Genomic DNA, 21705 nt, shown 5'->3' with positions numbered 1-21705 from the left:
TATATATGGCAAAATATGTGAATGTTTAAATTGTTTAAATATATATACATTTAAACAATTTAAACATTCACATATTTTGCTATTTATTCTTAAATATATATATAGATATATATGAAGATTTAAGGAAAAAATGGCAAAATATGTGTATGTCCAAATTCGTTCTTCTTTTCTCTATCTATCTATCTATCTGATAAACTGGAGCCTATCAACATCTCATCTGTACAACAACATCTCAACAGTACAATTCATATGCATTTAATTTTTTAAAGAAGCTGTTTGTCTCAGCTCTCAGCTCAGGAGATCATCACCTCTGTTTTCAGTGACTGAAACACTGGGCTGCGGTCTGCATGTGTTTGTGTCGGCAGGCGGGCAGATCTCCAGGCACAGGCTCTGTAGGGTCGGACAGGCTCTCAGCACGCTCATCAAGTGTGTGTGACCGCTGACATGACTTACACTGAGAGCCGTCAGAGAGCAGCCGGGGTCCAGAAACAACCGTCTGAGAGCCTCCACCAACACTGACATCTCCTGCTCACTAACGAGCCCTGCTTTGACACACAAACACACTTCCTGCATTCAGAGACGCCCATGTTCAACAAGTAAACAATATACGAATCATTTAAAAAAAGAATAAAATAATAATAATAATATAAGTTTGGGGTCTGAATGATTTTATTTTTTTGAAAGAAGTCTCTTTTGCTCATCCAGGCTGTATTTGTGTGATTAAAAATGCAGTAAAAACAGTAATATTGTAAAATATTATTGTAATTTAAGATAACGGTTTTATATTTGAATATATTTTAAGATGTAGTGATCAGAGCTGAATTTTCAGCATCATTACTCCAGTTTTCAGTGTCACATGATTCTTCAGAAATCATTCTAATATGCTGATTTGCTGTTTGAAAGAAGTCTCTTTTGCTCATCCAGGCTGTATTTGTGTGATTAAAAATGCAGTAAAAACAGTAATATTGTAAAATATTATTGTAATTTAAGATAACGGTTTTATATTTGAATATATTTTAAGATGTAGTGATCAAAGCTGAATTTTCAGCATCATTACTCCAGTCTTCAGTGTCACATGATTCTTCAGAAATCATTCTAATATGCTGATTTGCTGCTCAAGAAACATTTCTGATTATTAGCAATGTTGAAAACAGCTGTGTTTTAATGATTTAAGTCAATTGTGCTTAATCATTTTGTGGATGCTGAAAAGACAGCATTTGAAAAAAAAAAATCGTTTGTAACATTATAAATGTCTTTACTGTCACTTTTGATCAATATAATGCATCCTTGCTGAATAAAAGTAAAAATAAAACAATAATAATAATACAAAATTAAATTAAATATACGGATATTATGATCAATTGAATGCATCCTTGATGGATAAAAGTAAACATAAATAATAATAATAATACAAAATTAAACTAAATATTCGATCAATTTAATGCATTTTTTCTGAATAAAAGTATTAATTTCTTACTTCTATTAATTATTTAATTCTATTAAAATTTCTATTAATTTTCACTAATAAGGAATTAGATTTAGTAGTTTGCTCTAAAAACCAGAATAAAATAAAATGAAATGGTAATAAACAACTAAAATAAAATTAAATTAAAAAAAAGCCTTACTGACCCCAAACTTGTAATGAGAACCATTTATAAACCTGTTGTCCAACAAAAAGCTAGAGCTGATATTGAGCTGTCAGCATGTACTTACAGTCACTGTGGAGATGCAGCGTGTGAAGACACAGCCACGTGGGCAGGATACGTGACACTGTGCTCATGATTTCACGTTTGGACACTTCCAAATCGAGCGCGTGGATCTGACCTTCAGGGCAGCGGTCAGCAGAGCTGCTGGAGGACGACACCTCGGCGCACAGAACCTCTGGGTTTCCCTCCACGTCTAAGACGAGACGTTTGGCAGCGGGTTCCTCCAGCTCTGCTCTACACCTCGAATCAATGCCGTCAGCGTGGGACGTCTCCGGAGCGGTGGACACTGTTAGCTGAGGACCTCTGCATCTGGACATGAGCCAGCTCAGAAAAGATGAATCTGGATTTCTTCTCAGAACCACTTCTCTAACAGAGCCGTGATCCAGGAGCCGGTGGAGGATAAACAGCACGTATTTCCGTCCGTGTTTGAATAGCGATTTCATGTCCAGTAATTTGAGGGACGTCACTCTGGTCTCTAAACTGCTCAGGATGGGCCGCAGGTCCCCGGACGCCAGCCTGCAGATGTTTCTGGTTGACGTGTGGAGAGAAAGGACTCTGACGTGTTTTACGGTCATGGAGAGAATGGAAGAATCGCTGAGGTCGGAAAGGTACGATCCTCTCCGTCTGACCTGAGTGAACAAGACCATGTGAAAGAGCCGTTCCAGACATCTCTGCTTCCAGTCCTGATCGGGCAGTGCTGACTGAAAAAAAACAGTACACCAGATTTCAGGTTTAGTGCACTTGCTCACAACATGAGTCTCATAAAATACACTAAAATAAATTAAATGTTTATTACCCATGTTACTTATAAGGAATTTGACTTAGTAGTTTGCTTTGAAAAACCAGAATAAAATAAAATAATAATACACAAAAAATTTATTATAAATGAATAAATAAAGGTGTATTGGAAAAAAAATTTTTTAATTAAAATAATAAAATAAAATAAAATAAATTAAAAAATACACGAAAAATTTGATTAAGTAGATTGCTCTAAAAAGCCAGAATAAAATATAATAATAATATACAAAATAAAATAAAATAATTTACTGCCCATGTACAGTAAGTTGTAGTTATAAGGAATCTGACTTGGTAGTTTTTTCTAATAAAATAATAATACATTCAATTACAATAATAACAACAAAAAAATACAAATAAAATGAAATGAAACAATCATTTGTTGGGCATGTAAGCTGTTCTTATAAGGAATTTGACTTCGTAGTCTGCTCTGAAAAGCCAGAATAAAATAAAATGTAAAAAAAAAAAAAATAATGTAATAAAAAAATAATAAAATAAAATAAAAGTAATAAAAATTACACAAAAAAGAATTTGTTCTAGTAGTTTGCTCCAAAAAGCCAGTATAAAATAAAATAATAATACACAAAAAATAAATTATAAATAAATAAATAAAGGTGTATTGGCCATGCATGTTGCACTTATAAGGAATTTGACTGGGTAGAATAAAATATAACACAAAATACCCCCCGCCCAAAACAAATAAATAATAAAATTAATTGTATAAAATTAAAATATGAAAGTTAACAAGTGAAAGAGAAGCAATAAATGCACTGAAAGACAGCATCCTGATATTTTAAGCATGTTCATCAAACATAATGACAGTCGTGGTTTTATTCAGCAGCAATGATCTTATGAAGAAGAACAAACCTTCAACCTCCAGCGCCACGTCTGGTCCAGATCTCTCCATAGCCCTGCCCAAACTACAGAGCTGGAGATCCCTGAAATAAGCATCAGGGTTCACTGTTAAACTGCAACACTCTGACTTTATTAGATGTCACTAATATAAGAGTAACAGAAATGTGATGAAGCTGTGTGTATGTCTGTACTGTACTGTACTGTACCTTTGGAGGCAGCAGCAGTTTCAATCCTGTCCAGATAATAAATGTTTAGATGTGGCAGCAGGTCTTTCAGGAGAGACACAGGCAGAACTACATCAAGACAGATGGACAGAATATTAGAAATGTCAAACATCACGTAATTTATGTTCATAAACTGCAATGAAGTTAATTCCGTTCAACGTTCAGTTAAGTTGCATGCGTATTCTTGGTTTGTGATTAACAGGAAAATTATTTCGCTGTATGTAAAACTCACTCGAAACCTTTCTTTCCAGCACATCCATGTTCTGAGCTACTTTAACGATGCACATTTGCACCAACGAGCTTCCAGCTGAGATGATCATTTTTACACAAGAGACGAGCGCCAGTGTTTCTTCTTCTTCTTCTTCTTCTTGGTTTTTAACGGCGGCGGCGAGCTCCAGTGTTTCTTCTTCTTGGTTTTTAACGGCGGCGGCGAGCTCCAGTGTTTCTTCTTCTTGGTTTTTAACGGCGGCGGCGAGCTCCAGTGTTTTCTCACACCGGAGCGTGTGCTTCATACATCTCTACTGTTGTGCTTCCGCCATGTGTTTGGAAAATAAAAATGCATTAGAAGGAAATATCGGGCATTAAAAGTAGTGATTCGTCCAGGGGGCGCTCGGCGGCTCAGAAAAAGCTGAATCTTTCATTACAGCTGCATTGTATCATTAGTTCTTGGTTTTTAACGGCGGCGGCGAGCTCCAGTGTTTCTTCTTCTTGGTTTTTAACGGCGGCGGCGAGCTCCAGTGTTTCTTCTTCTTGGTTTTTAACGGCGGCGGCGAGCTCCAGTGTTTCTTCTTCTTGGTTTTTAACGGCGGCGGCGAGCTCCAGTGTTTCTTCTTCTTGGTTTTTAACGGCGGCGGCGAGCTCCAGTGTTTCTTCTTCTTGGTTTTTAACGGCGGCGGCGAGCTCCAGTGTTTCTTCTTCTTGGTTTTTAACGGCGGCGGCGAGCTCCAGTGTTTCTTCTTCTTGGTTTTTAACGGCGGCGGCGAGCTCCAGTGTTTCTTCTTCTTGGTTTTTAACGGCGGCGGCGAGCTCCAGTGTTTCTTCTTCTTGGTTTTTAACGGCGGCGGCGAGCTCCAGTGTTTTCTCACACCGGAGCGTGTGCTTCATACATCTCTACTGTTGTGCTTCCGCCATGTGTTTGGAAAATAAAAATGCATTAGAAGGAAATATCGGGCATTAAAAGTAGTGATTCGTCCAGGGGGCGCTCGGCGGCTCAGAAAAAGCTGAATCTTTCATTACAGCTGCATTGTATCATTAGTTTTTTTCTCCCGCTTATTTTGGAAATTTAAACAGTACATGGTAATCGTTCAAATTTAAATATTCCAATAATTAATGCCTTATCGACAAATAGAAAATAATTTTATTTAAAAATAATCTTAAAATTCGTATCTGGTAATCACAAACAACTACGATTGGCCCAATCTGGTCAGCGCAAAGAAAAGAAACAGATACCACGTGACAACACATTTTTTTAAATATAATTTAGCTCTAATAACTTAAATATTCATTAAAATAAAAAATAAAAAGCGCAGTAATTACACAACATTTGGGCTTCTAATTCCGCCAGTTAAAACAACCTTATTTCCTGTTAATTTCCATTCTAGCTGCTCAATTTCTACGAAAGAACGCGCCAATTGGCTCAATTTTTATCGATTCTAACTTCCGGGCGCTGAAGTGGCCAATGAAACACGCAGTAGTGGTGCAAGTCCCGCCCAACAGAGCACATCCGCTCGGAAAGCACTCCTGCGATATTTACTGATTGATAAAAACAAATAAAACTGAATTTCTTTCAATTTTACAAAACTAATTTCTCTAACGTTACTATTTTAATTTGTTCTTGTATGAAGAGCATCTTGTTTTGTATCCAAAATGTTCCTTAATGCTTAACTTAACCAGATAGCTTTTACCTGTAGTGTACACTTATGATCTTTGTATACTGTTGATGCTCATTTGCTCTTTAAATTCCCAACAGCCAAGTTATGGCAATAAAGTAATGAAAACAGCAGTTGTCTTTTCTTCTTTATTGTTATTTGTTGCATTAGCAATAAACCCAAATTTATGTCAACATCACCTCTTTACTGATCTCAACAACAGAAAACACACGAGAGATGAAAACAGAGCACAGTTATTCACACTTCAGTCATAATTTGAAGAACCTATGGGTTACGATGAATTGTTGAATCTGGGACAGAAATCAAATCTTATATAAATAACCGAGCACTGTATTTCTGTAAGCAGACATCGATTCATAACCAGCGCTGAGATGCTCCGTTTATTTGATTGACTGGAAAACCTTGTGAGCCACCTGCAGAAAACAAAATAGAGCAGAACAAGTTATAATGAATAATGTTTACAAAAAATATTTTAAACAGTTCATTCAAAAACAAACATTCTGTCACACAAATTAATAATTTTTGGAGAATTTTTCACAGAAAAAAAAAAATAGCAGCATACAACTTTGGTACGACAAACGAGAGAATAAATATTGATAGAATTTATATTTTTGGTTAAACTACTCCTTAATATTAGGTGTGTGACTTCAAACCACATCTGTAAACAAGACACCAGGGGCCTGTACCATGAAGCCGGATCAGCTGGCTAGCCAGGTAAGTTTCAGTTCAGTTTGCACCAATCCTGGGTTTTAGGTACCATGAAAGTGGCTTGGCTTTTAGCTGCGTTCAATGCCATAGTAACTTACACTCCACAGATAACCAGCTCCGTGCAGGTTATGTTCTGAGTTAGAGATCTCAAACTGAAATTGGACCAACCAGATGTGAGCAAAGTGACACATGTCTGACACAAAAAAAGTCACTCCTCCAGTTTCTCTTGCTCCAAAATAAAAGTCTCTAGTACTAAAAAAAATTGTCTGGCTTTAATGATAATTACTTGAGTTATTTCATATTATTTACATTATTATTAATCCATTACACACAAGCAATTTTAGTTTAACAGTTAACCAAGGCTCGTGATTGGCTGTTCCCCAGTGATGTCACACGCGAGTCACACATCAAAGCCTGAGTTGACAAAGAAAGTTGATGATCAGCATCATGGTACCAACAAAGCCGGATTGGAGTGGTTTGGTTTTGTCAACTCGAAACTAATCCTGCAACTCTGAATTAGTTCATCTATCATCATGGTACAGGCCCCAGCATCTTGGCAAAATCTAAACCGCTCCAGCAATCACTGACATCTAACATCCACAGGTTCGGCTGAGCATCAGCACTCACACAGTGGTCACGAGCGTGCAGGAAGTCAAAGAGCTCCTCTGTACACTCCTCTGTCGTCTCCGAGCGTGAGCCGACCCGTGTCTCGCACGCCTCGAGACGCTCACGAGTGTGAACGCAATGCTCCGTCTGCTCGCACTTCTCACGCACCGTCTCTAATGGGTCCTGAGGAGTAAATATTCAACCATATTCTTCATCAAACTCAGTATGCATGGACATCAAGACATTATGAAGATGCACATCATCTACAGCAGGGATCCTCAAATCTGGTCCACGAGATCCACTTTCCTGCAGAGTTTAGCTCTAACCCTAATCAAACACACCTGAGCATGCTAATCAATGTCTTCAGGATCATTAGAAAATCACAGGTAGGTGAGATTGATCAGGGTTGGAGCTAAACTCTGCAGCGCATTGGCCCTCCAGGGCAAGATTTGAGGAACCCTGATCTACAGGGTTAACTGATATAAGACTTAAAGGGATAGTTCACCCAAAAATAAAAATTCTGTCATCATTTACTCACCCGCATGTGGTTCCAAACCTTTATGAGTTGCTTTCTTATGTTGAACATAAAAGAAGATATTTTGAAGATTGCTGGTAATCAAACAGTTGGTGGTTGCCATTGACTTCCATAGTATTTTTTTTTTTCTACTATGGAAGTCAATGGCAACCACCAACTGTTTGAGTAAATGATGACAGAATTTTCATTTTTGGGTGAACTATCCCTTTAAGACATGATGTTCTGTCTTGGGTTGTAAGGATACATGTCAAATTTCTTAAGTTACAATTCTAGGTGGTGCCATAAATTCAGAAAATCATCAAAGCTGCACGGCTGTGATGAAGGAAATTCACATGCCATCTACAGGATCTACTTTTCAAATGTGAAGATCTTGGCCATCTTCTTCACACACATTATGGAGCCTCATATTTGCTGCATGCAGATGCATTTTCTTTTGAATTGGGGGTGAAATTACCCTTTCATTAACATTTTCATGAGATATATATAAAAATGTGTAATTATTGCTAAGATGCTTTAAAAATTAGTATATATAGCCATATATTCATTCTGATTACTGGAATAACCAGAAGTCTTGATCAAGGGCATGACAGTATCCATTAAACACTTTCGAACAACTGCTAAATATCATTTTTAATTCATTTGAACTGACTTAGATATAATATTGCCAATATAATATTGCTCTATAATACAAGACATAAAAGACATACCACCATGTCCTGCTCCTCTTCTTCTTCCTCCTCCTGAACACACCAAAATATATTAATTGGATGCATATACATGCATATTAAATATACATAAATAGCATAAAAGCAACAACAAAACATAGCATAGGATACCTAGGATGCGTGCGTTTACTTACACATACAAGACAAATGCAAAATCTCACGCAACAGTTTAGACAGCAGAAGCATAACATAATAGCTTATATGTAACGTTACATTAGATTCAATGTATAGATCAGGCTCGGCCCATTAACCAGACCGGTTTAACATAAAGCGGCTTCTTTATACCACACTAAATGACATTTAAAGCGCTCTGTAAAACATTATATGCCACTATACCTCCTCTGGCTCTCCATTCGTGATCATTTTATCTTCGAAAACCATGATTTCAGCTGAGTTTTCCCGACGTGACCCTCTGTGGACTGTGATATGCGCCGATGGAGGACAGCGTGACACTTTCCGGAAGTTGTAAGTGTTTATAAAGACTTTTATATAAAGAGAGACGGTCCACCTCTGTCAACTTCCGGTTCACAGTGTCCATCCACCTCAGCTGTAAATAAACATATTTAGAGTCCTGCCATCATCAGTTTGTGCGTAACATTGTGTATTCGACACTGATACTCAAAATAGTTAAGTAATATGACATTTCACACACAAGGATATCACAGCTTTTCTCCCCGGTTTTGAGCGCAGCTCGTAGTCTTTCTCTTATGAAGGGAACTGATTTCCGTTCGCACAGGAAATGGAATGAAAGTTGGCGCACTAGTGCGGACAATTCCTATTGAAGTCTTTAACTATGGCAGAGTTATTAAAGACTCACGAGAGTACTTCACACTGAGCAGCAGTTATGGACGGCTTTGATGTGCAGAAGCTTATATTAGACATGGATATTAACTGGACGCCGGTGATTGCAGCCACAGTTTGCGGTACAGGTGCATTATATCTCTTCTTGAAATGGAGAAATAATCAGAAGATTCAGAAGAAAATACTAAACGCACGGAAAAGACGAGATAAGTCACTTCAACAGGCTGAACAAGCAGTGCAACAATTTAAAATACAGGTATAAAAACCAGCATCTATTATTCATGCAATATACATATGGAATATGCATTGTGTATAGAGTAAGTGTTTATGAATGTGTATTTCTTGTATGCAAATTCTAATGTTGTCACATTGTTTGGGGTAAGCTGTTACAATGAAATCTTCTACTACTGCAAAATGTAAACAATAAAGCAGTTTATGAAAATGTAAAAATGAAAGGTGTAACAAAAATCCACTATTTTTTCCATTCTTGTGCTGAACAGATATAATAATTAATACACGTAAAACGTTAAAGGAATTAAATGCGTTTAATAATAATGTATTAAATATATTAATAATCAAATGTAAATAAATTGTAATACGTTTAAAACATAGTACAAATTGCTCCAATAAAAATGTGTGGATCTGCCCCACACTGAAAAAAAATAAAAATAATAATAGATAAGTGAAATGTATTTACTTTTTCTTTTGCACGCATAATTTTTTAGGTAAATGTAAGATTGGAATTTAGTCAGATTCACTTACTTAAGTTACTAAGTTCACTTACTAAGTTATGTAAAATTAACAAAGAGAATACGTAAATTTAACTTGGCCAGTTAGAGTTTGTTGAGTAATTTCTACTTAATCATTATATATTTACTCAAGTATATTTTACTCAGTCTCAAACAGTGTAACTGAAATAAGACATGCTATTAAAGCACATGGTTCACTTAGAAACATTTAAGTCAATAAGGCAGTAGATAGCTTGCTATACGTCCTATACTTTTCTATAAGATAATATGTCCACACAATATAATTAATACTTAACCGAACACAGAGACCTCAATACTTGGTACTAGGGCTGTGCAATATATCGAAATTATCTAGATATCGCAAATGAACATATCGCTACGGCTTGCAATATTTGGGGCCATGAACAAAAGACAAAGAGAAAATCACTCACTGCTCTTACCTAAATAACTTTTGTAGCTTAAATAAGAATCGGTGCATATTGAATTCATAGAGTAAATGTTAAATGTTAAAGTGACATTTTTATGCAATGCTAGAGTAAAACACTACGTTTCACTTTCAGAAGTTGTTGTAGGGGTGCTTTCTTCTCACAAAAAGTGAAACATGTATGCTAGTTATATTAGAATCAGAATGAGCTTTATTCACCACTTAAGTGTGCGCAAACACAAGGAATTTGTTGTGGTTTTACAGGAGCTCTTGATACATACATGCATACAAATAACTATATATATATGACACAAGATAGTTATAGAAGTTCACAGAACTGACTCAGCAACAGCGAAGTAAAACTGTTTCATCTGAGCATGTGGCACATTATCGTATCGCATATCGAATATCGCATTTTTCGTCAATATCGCACAGCCCTACTTGGTACACAATAAAAAATGATGGTAACAATCAGTGGATTGTGTTTAAGTATGAATGGGTCATTTTGAGTAGAAAATCAACTCCAGATATCACAAAACATAAACCATAGAACAGTGTAAATACAACTAGAAAACAGTGAAACATTCGACCTAATTATGATGGGAACACTAGTATCTTTGATATTTACTGACAGAATCCTTGTAAACATAACAAACAAGTAAAATACATCTATAAGTTCAAACTTTAATTTCTACAAACCTGATTTGAATACTAATATAGAATTTACTCTTTTTTTTTATTTTTTTTATTCTTGCCTGAGCTAAATCTGTATTATTTACTTCACCACAGAATAATTTTTATTAGTGCAGTCTGACTTTTATAGAGAATCAGATACAGATAAAGTCTATCTTCACTATATTGTTGACTCTTTTCTGAATGTATGAGAGTGTGGTGTAGTTTTCAGTTTTTACATAACCAATACTACAATACTGAAATTTTAGTTTAAACTAATTTATCAGATTTAACTAGATGTTTGGAAACCTACTAGAGAAAATAAGCATTTGTGTAATTGGACTTTTGACTCAAAACCGTTTAGTTACTGAGATTAAGCACCTGTGACAACTAGCCCCGGTCTCTTCTATTATAGATTGATTCAATAAATATCTGATGGTTTTTTTCTCTCGCATCTTTCTAGAACCCAGACTTTGAGAGCAGCTCTATAGTGTCTCTGTCTTTGCCTGAGCTCACTGGGAAACTCAAGGACGGCTCCCTGCAGCCAGACGCTGTGCTTTATGCCTTTATGGAAAAGGTTTTGACCGCTGCCATATTTTGCATGTGGATAATGTATGAGATTTATGAGTTTATGGCCAGCTTCAGAGGTTTACAATCAATGTTTTAATTGCTATAATTTTAAGACCTTAAGCCGTCTTATGCAGTCTATTCTATACAAGATTTACTAATAGTTTGAATCATATTTTTATTTATATTATAAATGTCAGCTATAGTATTATTAAACAATATCTCTCCTCTTAAAAGAGGATGAGCAGTAATATATTATTAGAAATTAAATCTATAGCAATTATGGTATTGTTGAACAACTGATTAATAAATTTTAATTCACTTGTACATAATATGTGACCACAAAACCAGTGATAAGGGTCAATTTTTTTTTGAAATTGAGATTTATACATCATCTGAAAGCTGAATAAATAATCTTTCCATTGATGTATGGTTTGTTAGGATAGTACAATATTTGGCCGAGATACAAACTATCCCGTTCATCAAGACCAACATACCACAAGGTCTTCTCAAGTGAGATTTTTTTCTTTTATGAAGAATATAATTTCTAATTTTTGATTTTGCAGTGAGCTTTATTCATGAAGCTCAGCTGTTCACCTTACAAAGCAATTTTGTTATTAATTTGAAACCATTTATCTATGGAACAGAGATATACAGCCCAAGGGCAAACATTCCTATAACTAGTTTGCGGTTTCTAAAAGTACCAGTCTAATATATTAGTACTTCAGTTCTCTCCTGCAGACTTCAGTATTCATACCAGAACCGATTTTTATTGCAATCTGTTAAAATGATGGTATTATGGGCAGCTATTACATGGGAATGTGTAAGATCAAAGATGTAACTTATGCTGAAAATTTATTGTTGTTCCCAAGATAAGACCCCTGCACACCAGTCATAAACACCTGGGGCTCCACAATCATTATACATTTTATGAGAGGTAGAAGTTCATTTTAACGATCTTGATCACAAATGCCAAGTTTCAGGGGTCAGCTAGAGTAGTACAGACGTTAGAGCAGAAATATAAATGCAGAGGTGTGTCTTCAACAGTTTCTTGAAGGTTGTGATGATCTCAGCAGATCAGAAGGTTAGAAGCCTGCTCCACAACACAGGAACAGAGAGAGTGAAGGTTCTGGAAAGCTGATTTGTTCCATTGTAACCACTGTTGTTACCAACTCAGACCCTCTGTATTTGTACGTACTTTAGTTATGACTGCAGTAACCCCATTTACGGGCAAACCTTGAACCCCTGCAACCTTCAGAAGACTTCTGGTGGTTCATCCGGAGGGTCTCTCTCTCTCTCTCTCTCTATATATATATATATATATATAGAGAGAGAGAGATAATAATAACAGTATTTTACAATAGTATTTTATATTTATATATATATATATATATATATATATAATACTATTATAAAATACTGTTATTAACTAGAGTGAATCAAAAGTAGCCTAATTACAAATAAAAAGGAGCACTTGGAATCACATTGCAAAATTCCTATAATAACTTGTGTTATACAATTTTATTTTTACTTTATATTACTTCATTGTTATTATTAATGACAGAGTCAGAAAGCAGCATTTTTGTACAACGAACATAATGTAATATACTTCATTAATTGCATATGTGTTGCTGAATATCAGAAAAACATGTCTAGGTCTTATTTTTATTGACATGTATAATGTCACATTTTATTCAAGCAATATATAGTTTCTTGTTACCTGTTTTTGATTTTGGGGTGAAAAAACTCCTTTTCTTGATATGATCCTTCAAGGTTTTGTGAAAGTCACCTTTCAACTTTCACCTTAATCTACCTGTTTTTCTTCTTCTCTGCTTTGCTTTATTTTTTAATCATCTATGTTTAGTGTTCGAGGAATCAGTTCATGCATCAAAGGCCAAAAGTCAGGTGAGATCACATCCATCATCCTGCCGGGCTAGTTTTGAACTGTACACAAACAGAACATCATGTCCTGTATGTCGTCTCATTGTGTTGGTTTTCAGTGTTGACCTCTCTTGGTCCTTTGGGAAGGGACGTCGAGAGCTTGGCACTGTGTATGCGGGCGCTGCTCTGTCAGGACATGTTCTCCTTGGACCCCACCGTCCCTCCCATACCATTCAACCAAGAGGTTCTGTATAAAATATCACACACCAGATCCCTGTACAGTATATGTGATGTGTCACGTGAATGCAGAATCTGTGCTCTTAATAAACAGGTGTATGAGAGCTCAGAGCCCCTGAGGATTGGTTATTATGAGAACGACGGGTACCTGCAGCCGTCCCCAAGCATGGCCAGGGCCTTCAGGGAGACCAAGGACCTGCTTGAGAGAGCAGGGCACACGGTACACAGACACACTGCATTAACAGTTGTTATGTAAGGTAATGGTTGAACAAAAAACAAAAACTCACGATTTGGATATTATTGAGGCTTTTGAGTCATGGATCGGATCATTTTTTTTCGGATCAGCAAGAAAATAAATATTTTGTATCAGTGTAACTTTGCTTTCTATTTAATACTTAAAGCACACTTTAAGTACTTATTCAATACCACAGTAAAAACTAGCCTAACTAAAAAAGTTCCAACATGATTAAAGGCAAGTGACTAGTCAATAAAAAAGTAAGAACAAATACACAAATTACAAGCATAGATAAATACAATATAACAGTTTCAAATAAAATAAGGTATAATAGTAGTATTCAGGTATAGAAATATAATAATTAAATGAAAAATAATACTGCATAGTGTTCACTGTATAAATTAAATCTAGATTCATCGTTGTTAAAGCTGTGTTTTAATTAGTATTAATGACACAGACAGCAGCAGGTATTTATAGGCTACTGTCCCTTTTAGACCTGATGCACGGATCCAATATATAGGATAATGATACACATCCAATTTCTTTCTCAGATGCAGGGTTGCCAAGTCTGCTGTTTTACCCTGGATTTGGGCTACTTTTACATTGTTGCCACGGGTTGTATTTTGGTCCGCGGGTTAAAGCAATCTCTCAACCCTGATTGGGCTAGTTTTGAATAGCAGTTGAGCCTTCGCAAAGACCCGCCCCCCGTAGTTACTGTTGCTACGTCCGATAAGCCATGGCACTAGACGCAACACATCATGTTCTCACGCAGTTCTCGCGGCGCAAAGAAGAAACTGACAACCCACCGACAGACAAGACAGAGCAGGTTACTTTTGGTATGAAACAAAGTCACAGCTTTCAGCTTTTTTTTTTTTTTTAAGAAATTCAATTAATTAATACCATTTTGTGGCTTTTTAATCTGTCATGACAGATCGCTGTAGCACCTCAGTTCAAGTGGCACGTGAACTGATCATCTCTTCCTCTGTACTAGTTATAGCACAAAATAAACAGGAATGAACATCAGAAGTTATCTCGTTTCAACCACGAAAAAAGATGTCAGTACACACCATTTTTCAAGTTCAAGTCCACCAATGTTAATCTATTCTAGTCTGGTTTGTCGGACAAAATGGCTCTGCGTTATGATTGGTCAGATCACCTGTCAATCAAACTTCGGCGAAGGGTCAGTTAGGCTGGTTTCGTTTCGCAGACTTGGCAACCCTGCTTAACTCTTTTCATTCACTTACATAGACAATATCGACTGCTTTACGAGAATGATTGACAAGACATATTTTGACAATTTTACATGTGCCTCTGTGTGTGTGCGGCTGACTATGCGCACTGAAAACATTTATGCGCGAGTTCTCTTTCGCCTCTTCTTGCGCTAGAATGGTTTAAAATCTCTTGAATTTGCAAACTTGCAAGACATAACACATACAAATGATAAACTTTTACTTTATGATGGTTAAATTTTGCAATTAATCTGCAAAAAACGTGGGGCCTGGTCCGTACGGATCACAGATCAGCTATGATCTGTTTTATATTAAGAAAGAAAATGCCCTTTTTAAACCATTAACACACAACAATGATTATGAATTGGTCATGAAAGTCTGAATGGTTTTAAGGGTTATTTGAGGGTTAAAAGCTGTGTGATAAAGACTTGAAAAGCTGATGTTCTGGCATGTCGATCACATTTTAGCTGGTTCCATTCCAACCCCTTCGGCTCTACCATGCCTTCCATGAGTTGACTGTCAGAGGAATCTTGGGTGATGGAGGTCGTACCCTCTTCAGTCATCTGTACGTTCAGATTTCCATTGAAGAAAATGTAGCCACATCTTATCTGTAGTAACCACATTTTTGTTGTATATTGTGTGCGTTTTGTGTGCTTTCAGGCAGGCAGGCCCCATTGACCCATGTCTCCGTGCTCAGGCCAACATGTTGAGCATTCCAGGCTTCATAAAGAAGCTAATTTCTATTGTTCTCAAGCCTTTTGTGAGTGCTTCTCATCTGTGTCTAATTAAGCAATCAGTTGTCTTAAATAGAGGATATTCAACCTAATGTTTTTCACTGGTCTTAATGTTTGTACTCTTCAGTATCCACGGTTATCTGCAAACATGGATGCAAGTCTTGGATTTGGGTCAGTTATAGAGATGCACATTTTATTTATTTACATAAAGAACATAATTATGTTGATAAATATAATTTTCTAGAGCATAATTTAAGTTGGTTACAATTACCTTTTTATTTACAATTTAAAAGTTTTAGAAAAAATGTAAATACACTACCACTCAAAGTTTGGGTCAGTAAGATTTTTTTCAAAGAAATTAATACTTTTATTCAGCAAGGATGCATTCAAATTGATAAAATAACAATAAAAAGTTTACATTGTTTAAAAAAGTTAAAATGCTGTTTTTTGAACTTTGTAATCATCAAAGAGTACCAAACTACATTTTGGCATATCATGTTTTCCACAAAAATATGAAGCAGCACTGATAATAATCAGAAATGCTTCTTAAGCTGCAAATCAGCATATTAGAATGATTTCTGAAGATCATGTGACACTGAAGACTGGAGTAATGATGCTGAAAATTCAGCTTTGATCACAGGAATAAATTACATTTAAGAGTTATATTCAGGTTTTAAAAAAGTTATTTTAAATTCTAGTAAAATTTTACAATGTTACTGTATTTTTGATTAAATAAATGCTGCATTGGAGAACAGAAGAGACTTCAAAACATAAAAAAAAAAAATCTTACCAATCCCAAACCTTTGAATAGAAGTGTATTTTCACCCCCAAAAGTAAAAACAACTTATTTACTTTTTAAAATTAATTATTTATCTTTCAAAACCTCAGAAATTATCTTTTTCCCTGTTCCTTTAATGGCATGAATTATTTAACTATTTTTTCTTTTTTAAGGTCTGTGGCAGAATTGTGGAGACAACATGCAAATATTGAGGTAGTCTTTTATTTTATAGATTTTTTTTTATTATGTGGTTTCATCAACACCACTAAAACTGCAGAAATGATTATCAACTTTATCAAGGGAACAAGAGCTGGAGGCACAAAATGCATAACGTTTACAGACCTGGTTTGATGTTGATGTTTTGGAGCTGTGGGGGCTGTAAGAGACCTTTGAGTCTCAATGGTCATTGCTATAGTACATTAAACCATGTGAAGCGATGTGTTTTTCTTACATTATACATAAGCTGCTGTATGCATTCATTCCTGGAACCTAGAAAAAATTTCAAAGCTATCCTGATGAAAGCCAACACACACTACTGTACATGGCTTCTTCACATTGGCATATCCTTACTCAACCAATAGCTGTAGCACAATTTTCATCAAAAAAAATCTGAAGATCTGCTAAATAGGTCTTGGACATTTTTCCGCCAAATTGACCACATTCTTCAGCTTTTGTGTCTGATCACATAAGAATATCATAAACATTATAGAGCATGTAAAGTATACATGCTCTATAATATTTACGATATTGTTATGTGTCCTCGTTCCAGTGCATTATTGTGACGGTGTATAACGTCTCCCTTGAATTGAGCAAATTCCTGTTCCTGGCATATGCTGAATATAAAAGTGTTTCTTATTCTGACGTGATTGTGAAAGTTTTTCTGTTTTCTTATCTGCAGGAATACATACAGGAGGTGATAGCAGAGTGGAGGAGACTGAATGTAGATGTTTTGCTGTGTCCCATGCTTGGACCAGCCTTCAATTTCCGTTACTGCGGGAGTCTCAACAGTACTGTCTTACCTCATTTCTATTACCATTACATTTACATTATTCTTGTGCCTGTAAACACAGGTTTGACATCATTTTTGTCATGAAGTGCCATTTATTTATTTTGTTTTAGTTGTTTCCTTGTTAATAACTGCACCACATCTTATGCCTCATTATTTTTGATTCCCTCAGCATTACTTGAATTTTACTAGGAAAAAAATCTGTTTTGACCAGTCATATGTCTCTTGATTTTGTCTCCTTGACGGTTTTAGAGGAATAGTTGAAAATTAAGATTTGCTGAAAATGTACTCAGCCGCAGGCATTTCCAAAATGTTAATGGTTTGTTTGTTTGTTCATCTGAACAGATTTGGAGAAATGTAGCATTTCATCACTTGCTCAGCAATGGATGCTCTGCAGTGAATGGGTGCCGTCAGAATGAGAGTCCAAACAGCTGATAAAAACATCACAATAATCCACAAGTAATCCACAGCACTCCAGTCCATCAGTTAACGTCTTGTGAAATGAAAAGTTAAAAAGCCTTAATGATGAATTTATTTCTTACAAACACACAGCTTTTCACTTCACTTCAGATGTTTTTATCAGCTGTTTAAACTCTCATTCTGACGGCACCTATTCACTGCAGAGGATCCATTGCTGAGCAAGTGATGCAATGCTACATTTCTCCAAATCTGTTCAAATGAAGAAACAAACTCATCCACATCCTGGATGTACGGTGGCCGAGAAGTGCAAAGCAAATCACAATTCTGAAAACAAAATAACAAATTACAAATGCAAATGCAAGTCTAAAAAACAAAATAACAATTCAGAAAACATTATAACAAGTCAGAAAACACAATGACAAATTTGAAAACAAATTAACAAGTCAGAAAACACAACGACAAATCAGACAAACCGGAAATAGTTTGAGACAGCGCCATTGGTTTGGGATTAATCATTGGTTTGTTATTAATGTTATTTTGTTTTCAAATTTGTCATTGTGTTTTCTGACTTGTTATAATGTTTTCTGAATTGTTGTTGTGCTTTCTGAATTGTTATTTTGTTTTTTAGACTTGCATTTGCGTTTGTAATTTGTTATTTTGTTTTCAGAATTGTGATTTGCTTTGCACTTCTCGGCCACCGTATGGATGGCCTCAAGATGAGTCAATTTTCAATTTTTTGGTTGAACTCTTCCTTTACAATTTAGATATTTATTATTAGTTTTTTTTTTTTACAGTTGCATTTTACATGTGGAAATTAAATTATAACTAGTAAAGCTGAGGGATTAAAAGCTTACTTGCTTTACCTATGTGCCAGTTTTATACTTCCTGTCAGTAATTTGCTTAAAAAGGGTCAAAAACTGGATTGCGATTCTTTTGTCAGTTTGAAATCATGCTGTAGGTTACAGCGTTTTAATGTTACTTATTAACTCGAACATAATGATTTCAGCATTGCGTAAGGCCAGTAACAGTCGCCTAGATGCAGTAAATTTTCTCCGCTCTGAAGGTGCTCTGAGTTACACCATCCTGTACAACCTGCTGAACTTCCCTGCCGGGGCCGTGACCGTGTCTACAGTGACGGAGGACGACGAGGCACAGCTCCGTCACTACAAGGGTGTCCATGGGGATGTGTGGGACAAACTCTTCGTTAAGGTATGTTGTCACAGTGCAAGACCACTGAGGTAAATGTGCATTAAATGCATATGTCTTTTTTAGTCTTATAATATTGTAGTAGACTTTGTGTGGGTTGAATGCCTGACTACCACAAGGAGGCAGTATAGTCACAATTACAAAGAAGGAACCAGCAAGTGGCAGGCAAATTTTATTAAACTATAAGCTATATAATTTTATTAAATATAATGCTCTTATAACTTGAGGAAAAAAGTATTAAAGCCATATATGACACTGTGTATTTTTGAGTCATTCTAATCTAAGGGGACTGCACTATTTGCTTCACAATTTCTTTAAAAAAAATTTTTTTTATTAAATGGCGTCAAAAACTTGTTTTTCCATGCCCATTTTTTAAACTATTACCCCAATCCTAAATATATAAGATGACAATCTTGCATAGTGCCAGTAGTTTTATGTTAATATTCTGATAGGTTTACTCTATTTTTATTTCTTTTTATAAATAACATATTATAACACTGGATAATAATGCGTGTCCAAGCATGTTTTGTGTCATTTCCATAACATTTAAAATTGTGTAGAAATGTATATTAATGTAGAAATGATTAGTTTCTTTTACAGTAAATGTTTATGTACCATAAAAGGCTTTTCTGTAAAAACTGATTACTGGCTTGAGGGTTTAGTTCTTGACAAGGCCACTGATAATAACTATAAAATAAACTTTTAGATTGAACTTATGATCAAAACATTATCACTTTAAAAAAAAAAAAAAAGATCAAATCAAACCATTAATTTTTAAAGGTGGAATGTCATATGTAGTGCATTAAAAAGCCTTAAACTTCAAAAGCAACATTCATGCAGATTTTTTATTTATTTTATTATTATTTTATTTTATTTTATATAACATATTATAGTATCATGGTGATTATTGAAAACATACATGTCTGTTGATATTCTGATAATGAACAAAACTAAAAATAAAATTGATTTAAAAGGAATTTTGCATTACAAAGCAAACCCAATATAATGGTTAATTATATCAGTAATATGTCATGGGATGCAAATGTGGCACAAATAACAGTTTCTGTGTGTGTGTGTGTGTGTGTTTTCAGGCGGTGAAGGGTGGCGTTGGTCTCCCTGTGGCAGTGCAGTGTGTGTCTCTGCCGTGGCAGGATGAAATGTGTCTGCGCTTTATGAGAGAGGTGGAACAGCTCACAGCCCAGAGCAAACTCACCAGGAAACATTAATGACTGAAATTCTGCTGCATATGTTTGTGGGCTGCTAACGGTTCAGTCTCGGGTGAGTCATGAGCAGACCTGCTCTGAATCTGTGACCGCAGAAACATCCACAGATGTTCTAGGAAACTCACAAATCCTATATATTGTTCATCAAAAGTTTTAGCTGATATGATGATGCTTTCAGCTAAGAAGAAGTCTGGTACTCTTAACTCTGTATGATGCATATATACCATTGTACATTTTTAATAATGTTTACTAATGATTGTCACTGTGATTGTGTGTTAAGGTTTTGGAAGAAATAATGATACTGTAATGTTCATTTACTTATTTTTTCAATGTTAAAATACTTTTTCTTTTTTCAGATTAATATTCTGAAATTACTATAAGTAAGCCATTTGTATGTTTGTCAACCAGTGGCAGGCGGGAAGAATCTATGTGAAATCAGGCTTTATTTTTCACAATAACGTTTGGTGAAGATAGTGCTGCTGAAATTGCACACCTTAAAGGTGACATATCATGAAAATCTGACTTTTCCAGGTTTTAAGTGCTATAATCAGGTCCCCGGTGCATCTACCAACCAAGGAAATGTGAAAAAGATTAACCCAGTAACTTTGTTTTGGGAAGCCTTTTTCTGCAAGCGTCTGAGAAAACGAGCTCGTCTGATTTCGCTCCCTTGGTGACGTGGCAAAGGGCTCTCATTATAATATTACCGCCCCATAATCTGTAAGTTTCCATTAGTGATAACACTCGTTGCCTTCTCTAGTGCAGTTCAACCAGGTCTCGTCCCATTCGTCTGTATTTGTGATATCACAAATCCCGGAAAATATGCGTTGTAGTCCAAACGAGTCGTTCGTTGTAGTTTTTGAAAAGTGATTTCTGTTAAATAAAATATCTCCTTTTGAAGTGGACTTTGAGCTTCGTAACTTTGCAGATCTTTTTTATGCTCAAACAGCAACATTACTAACTAATATAATATAATACTAATATAATAAACTTTGAACCTTGAACTAAAGTTGAAAAAGTGAAAAAGCATAATAGGACCCCTTTAAATAAGTAACAAGAAACTCTAAATGATTTCTCACAATGTTTAATGAAACATGAATATTTGCACTCAGTATAGAAGCAATGTCGATTCATCAAGACTGAATGAGGATTTGAATGTATCTCTTCATTTCTGTATCATTTTGTATAATTTAATGCCACACAAATTCATTAAAGTAAAAATGAATCAGAGCTGTACATCACAGGTTCACTGGAAAACCATCGTCCTTGCTTGGCTGTCGTTATGAGATGAGCGGCACTCATTTTCTGTGCCCTGCATGATGACTTCGCTTGGAAAGGCTTTAACTGGACTTAATGACACATGACGCCATCAGCTCCGATGTAATGTAAATATGTGTCTGTTCTGGGTTTTGCGCACATTTTACATTCTTCATAGTCATCAAGGATGGAAACTCATTAGGGACATTTTGATTTCCTCTCATTTTATTGTTCTCTTTCCTGTTT

The 21705-nt window shown here is 35.6% G+C and overlaps 4 protein-coding genes across 5 annotated transcripts in view; 2 read left to right on the top strand and 2 right to left on the bottom strand.

Annotated features, from left to right (window-relative positions):
• Positions 1–4109, bottom strand: part of lrrc41 (leucine rich repeat containing 41) — a 7897-nt gene extending 3788 nt beyond the window's left edge. Inside the window, exons 1-5 of one of the 2 annotated variants that reach the window (XM_016560890.1) lie at positions 3813–4109; positions 3563–3649; positions 3369–3439; positions 1714–2407; positions 309–545 (exon numbers count right to left, since the gene is read on the bottom strand). In XM_016560890.1, the coding sequence (XP_016416376.1) occupies positions 309–545; positions 1714–2407; positions 3369–3439; positions 3563–3649; positions 3813–4092 (1369 nt within the window). In that variant the 5' untranslated portion in view covers positions 4093–4109. The remainder of the gene's footprint in view (positions 1–308; positions 546–1713; positions 2408–3368; positions 3440–3562; positions 3650–3812) is intronic. The other variant, XM_016560891.1, reaches the window with a different exon arrangement.
• A 1474-nt stretch (positions 4110–5583) lies between these two features.
• On the bottom strand, positions 5584–8505 carry uqcrh (ubiquinol-cytochrome c reductase hinge protein). Its single transcript, XM_016560888.1, has 4 exons — positions 8380–8505; positions 8026–8058; positions 6805–6966; positions 5584–5882 (listed from the first exon to the last, which is right to left on the bottom strand). Exons 1-4 carry the CDS (start codon positions 8422–8424, stop codon positions 5850–5852), a joined length of 273 nt encoding a protein of 90 aa, XP_016416374.1. The 5' UTR covers positions 8425–8505; the 3' UTR covers positions 5584–5849.
• A 68-nt stretch (positions 8506–8573) lies between these two features.
• LOC107746618 (vitamin D3 hydroxylase-associated protein-like) lies at positions 8574–11356 on the top strand. The gene is made up of 3 exons (XM_016560913.1): positions 8574–8847; positions 8917–9100; positions 11153–11356. Exons 1-3 carry the CDS (start codon positions 8837–8839, stop codon positions 11354–11356), a joined length of 399 nt encoding a protein of 132 aa, XP_016416399.1. The 5' UTR covers positions 8574–8836.
• Positions 11357–13106: 1750 nt separating this feature from the next.
• LOC107746617 (fatty-acid amide hydrolase 1-like) lies at positions 13107–20772 on the top strand (the record flags this gene model as incomplete). Its single annotated transcript, XM_016560911.1, has 10 exons — positions 13107–13161; positions 13257–13381; positions 13469–13594; positions 15306–15403; positions 15499–15598; positions 15700–15743; positions 16524–16563; positions 17249–17357; positions 18840–18985; positions 20074–20772. Coding segments are annotated over 10 exons (978 nt in total), but the record flags the coding sequence as incomplete, so codon positions are not given.
• Between the last annotated feature and the right edge of the window lie 933 nt (positions 20773–21705).

This window comes from Sinocyclocheilus rhinocerous, unplaced genomic scaffold (genome assembly GCF_001515625.1).
Source record: "Sinocyclocheilus rhinocerous isolate Xijiao unplaced genomic scaffold, SAMN03320098_v1.1 scaffold588, whole genome shotgun sequence".
NCBI lineage: Eukaryota > Metazoa > Chordata > Actinopteri > Cypriniformes > Cyprinidae > Sinocyclocheilus > Sinocyclocheilus rhinocerous.
Note: the sequence above shows the minus strand (reverse complement) of the source record. Positions and strands in the feature narration are given on the sequence as shown.

Coding starts and splice junctions, on each gene's coding strand:
- uqcrh (XM_016560888.1), bottom strand. CDS start 8,424: ATGGTTTTCGAAGATAAAATGATCACGAATGGAGAGCCAGAGGAG. Junction 8,059..8,379: donor CGAATGGAGAGCCAGAGGAG/GTATAGTGGCAT, acceptor TGGTGTGTTCAG/GAGGAGGAAGAAGAAGAGGA. Junction 6,967..8,025: donor AAGAGGAGCAGGACATGGTG/GTATGTCTTTTA, acceptor TTTACTCCTCAG/GACCCATTAGAGACGGTGCG.
- LOC107746618 (XM_016560913.1), top strand. Junction 9,101..11,152: donor TGCAACAATTTAAAATACAG/GTATAAAAACCA, acceptor GCATCTTTCTAG/AACCCAGACTTTGAGAGCAG.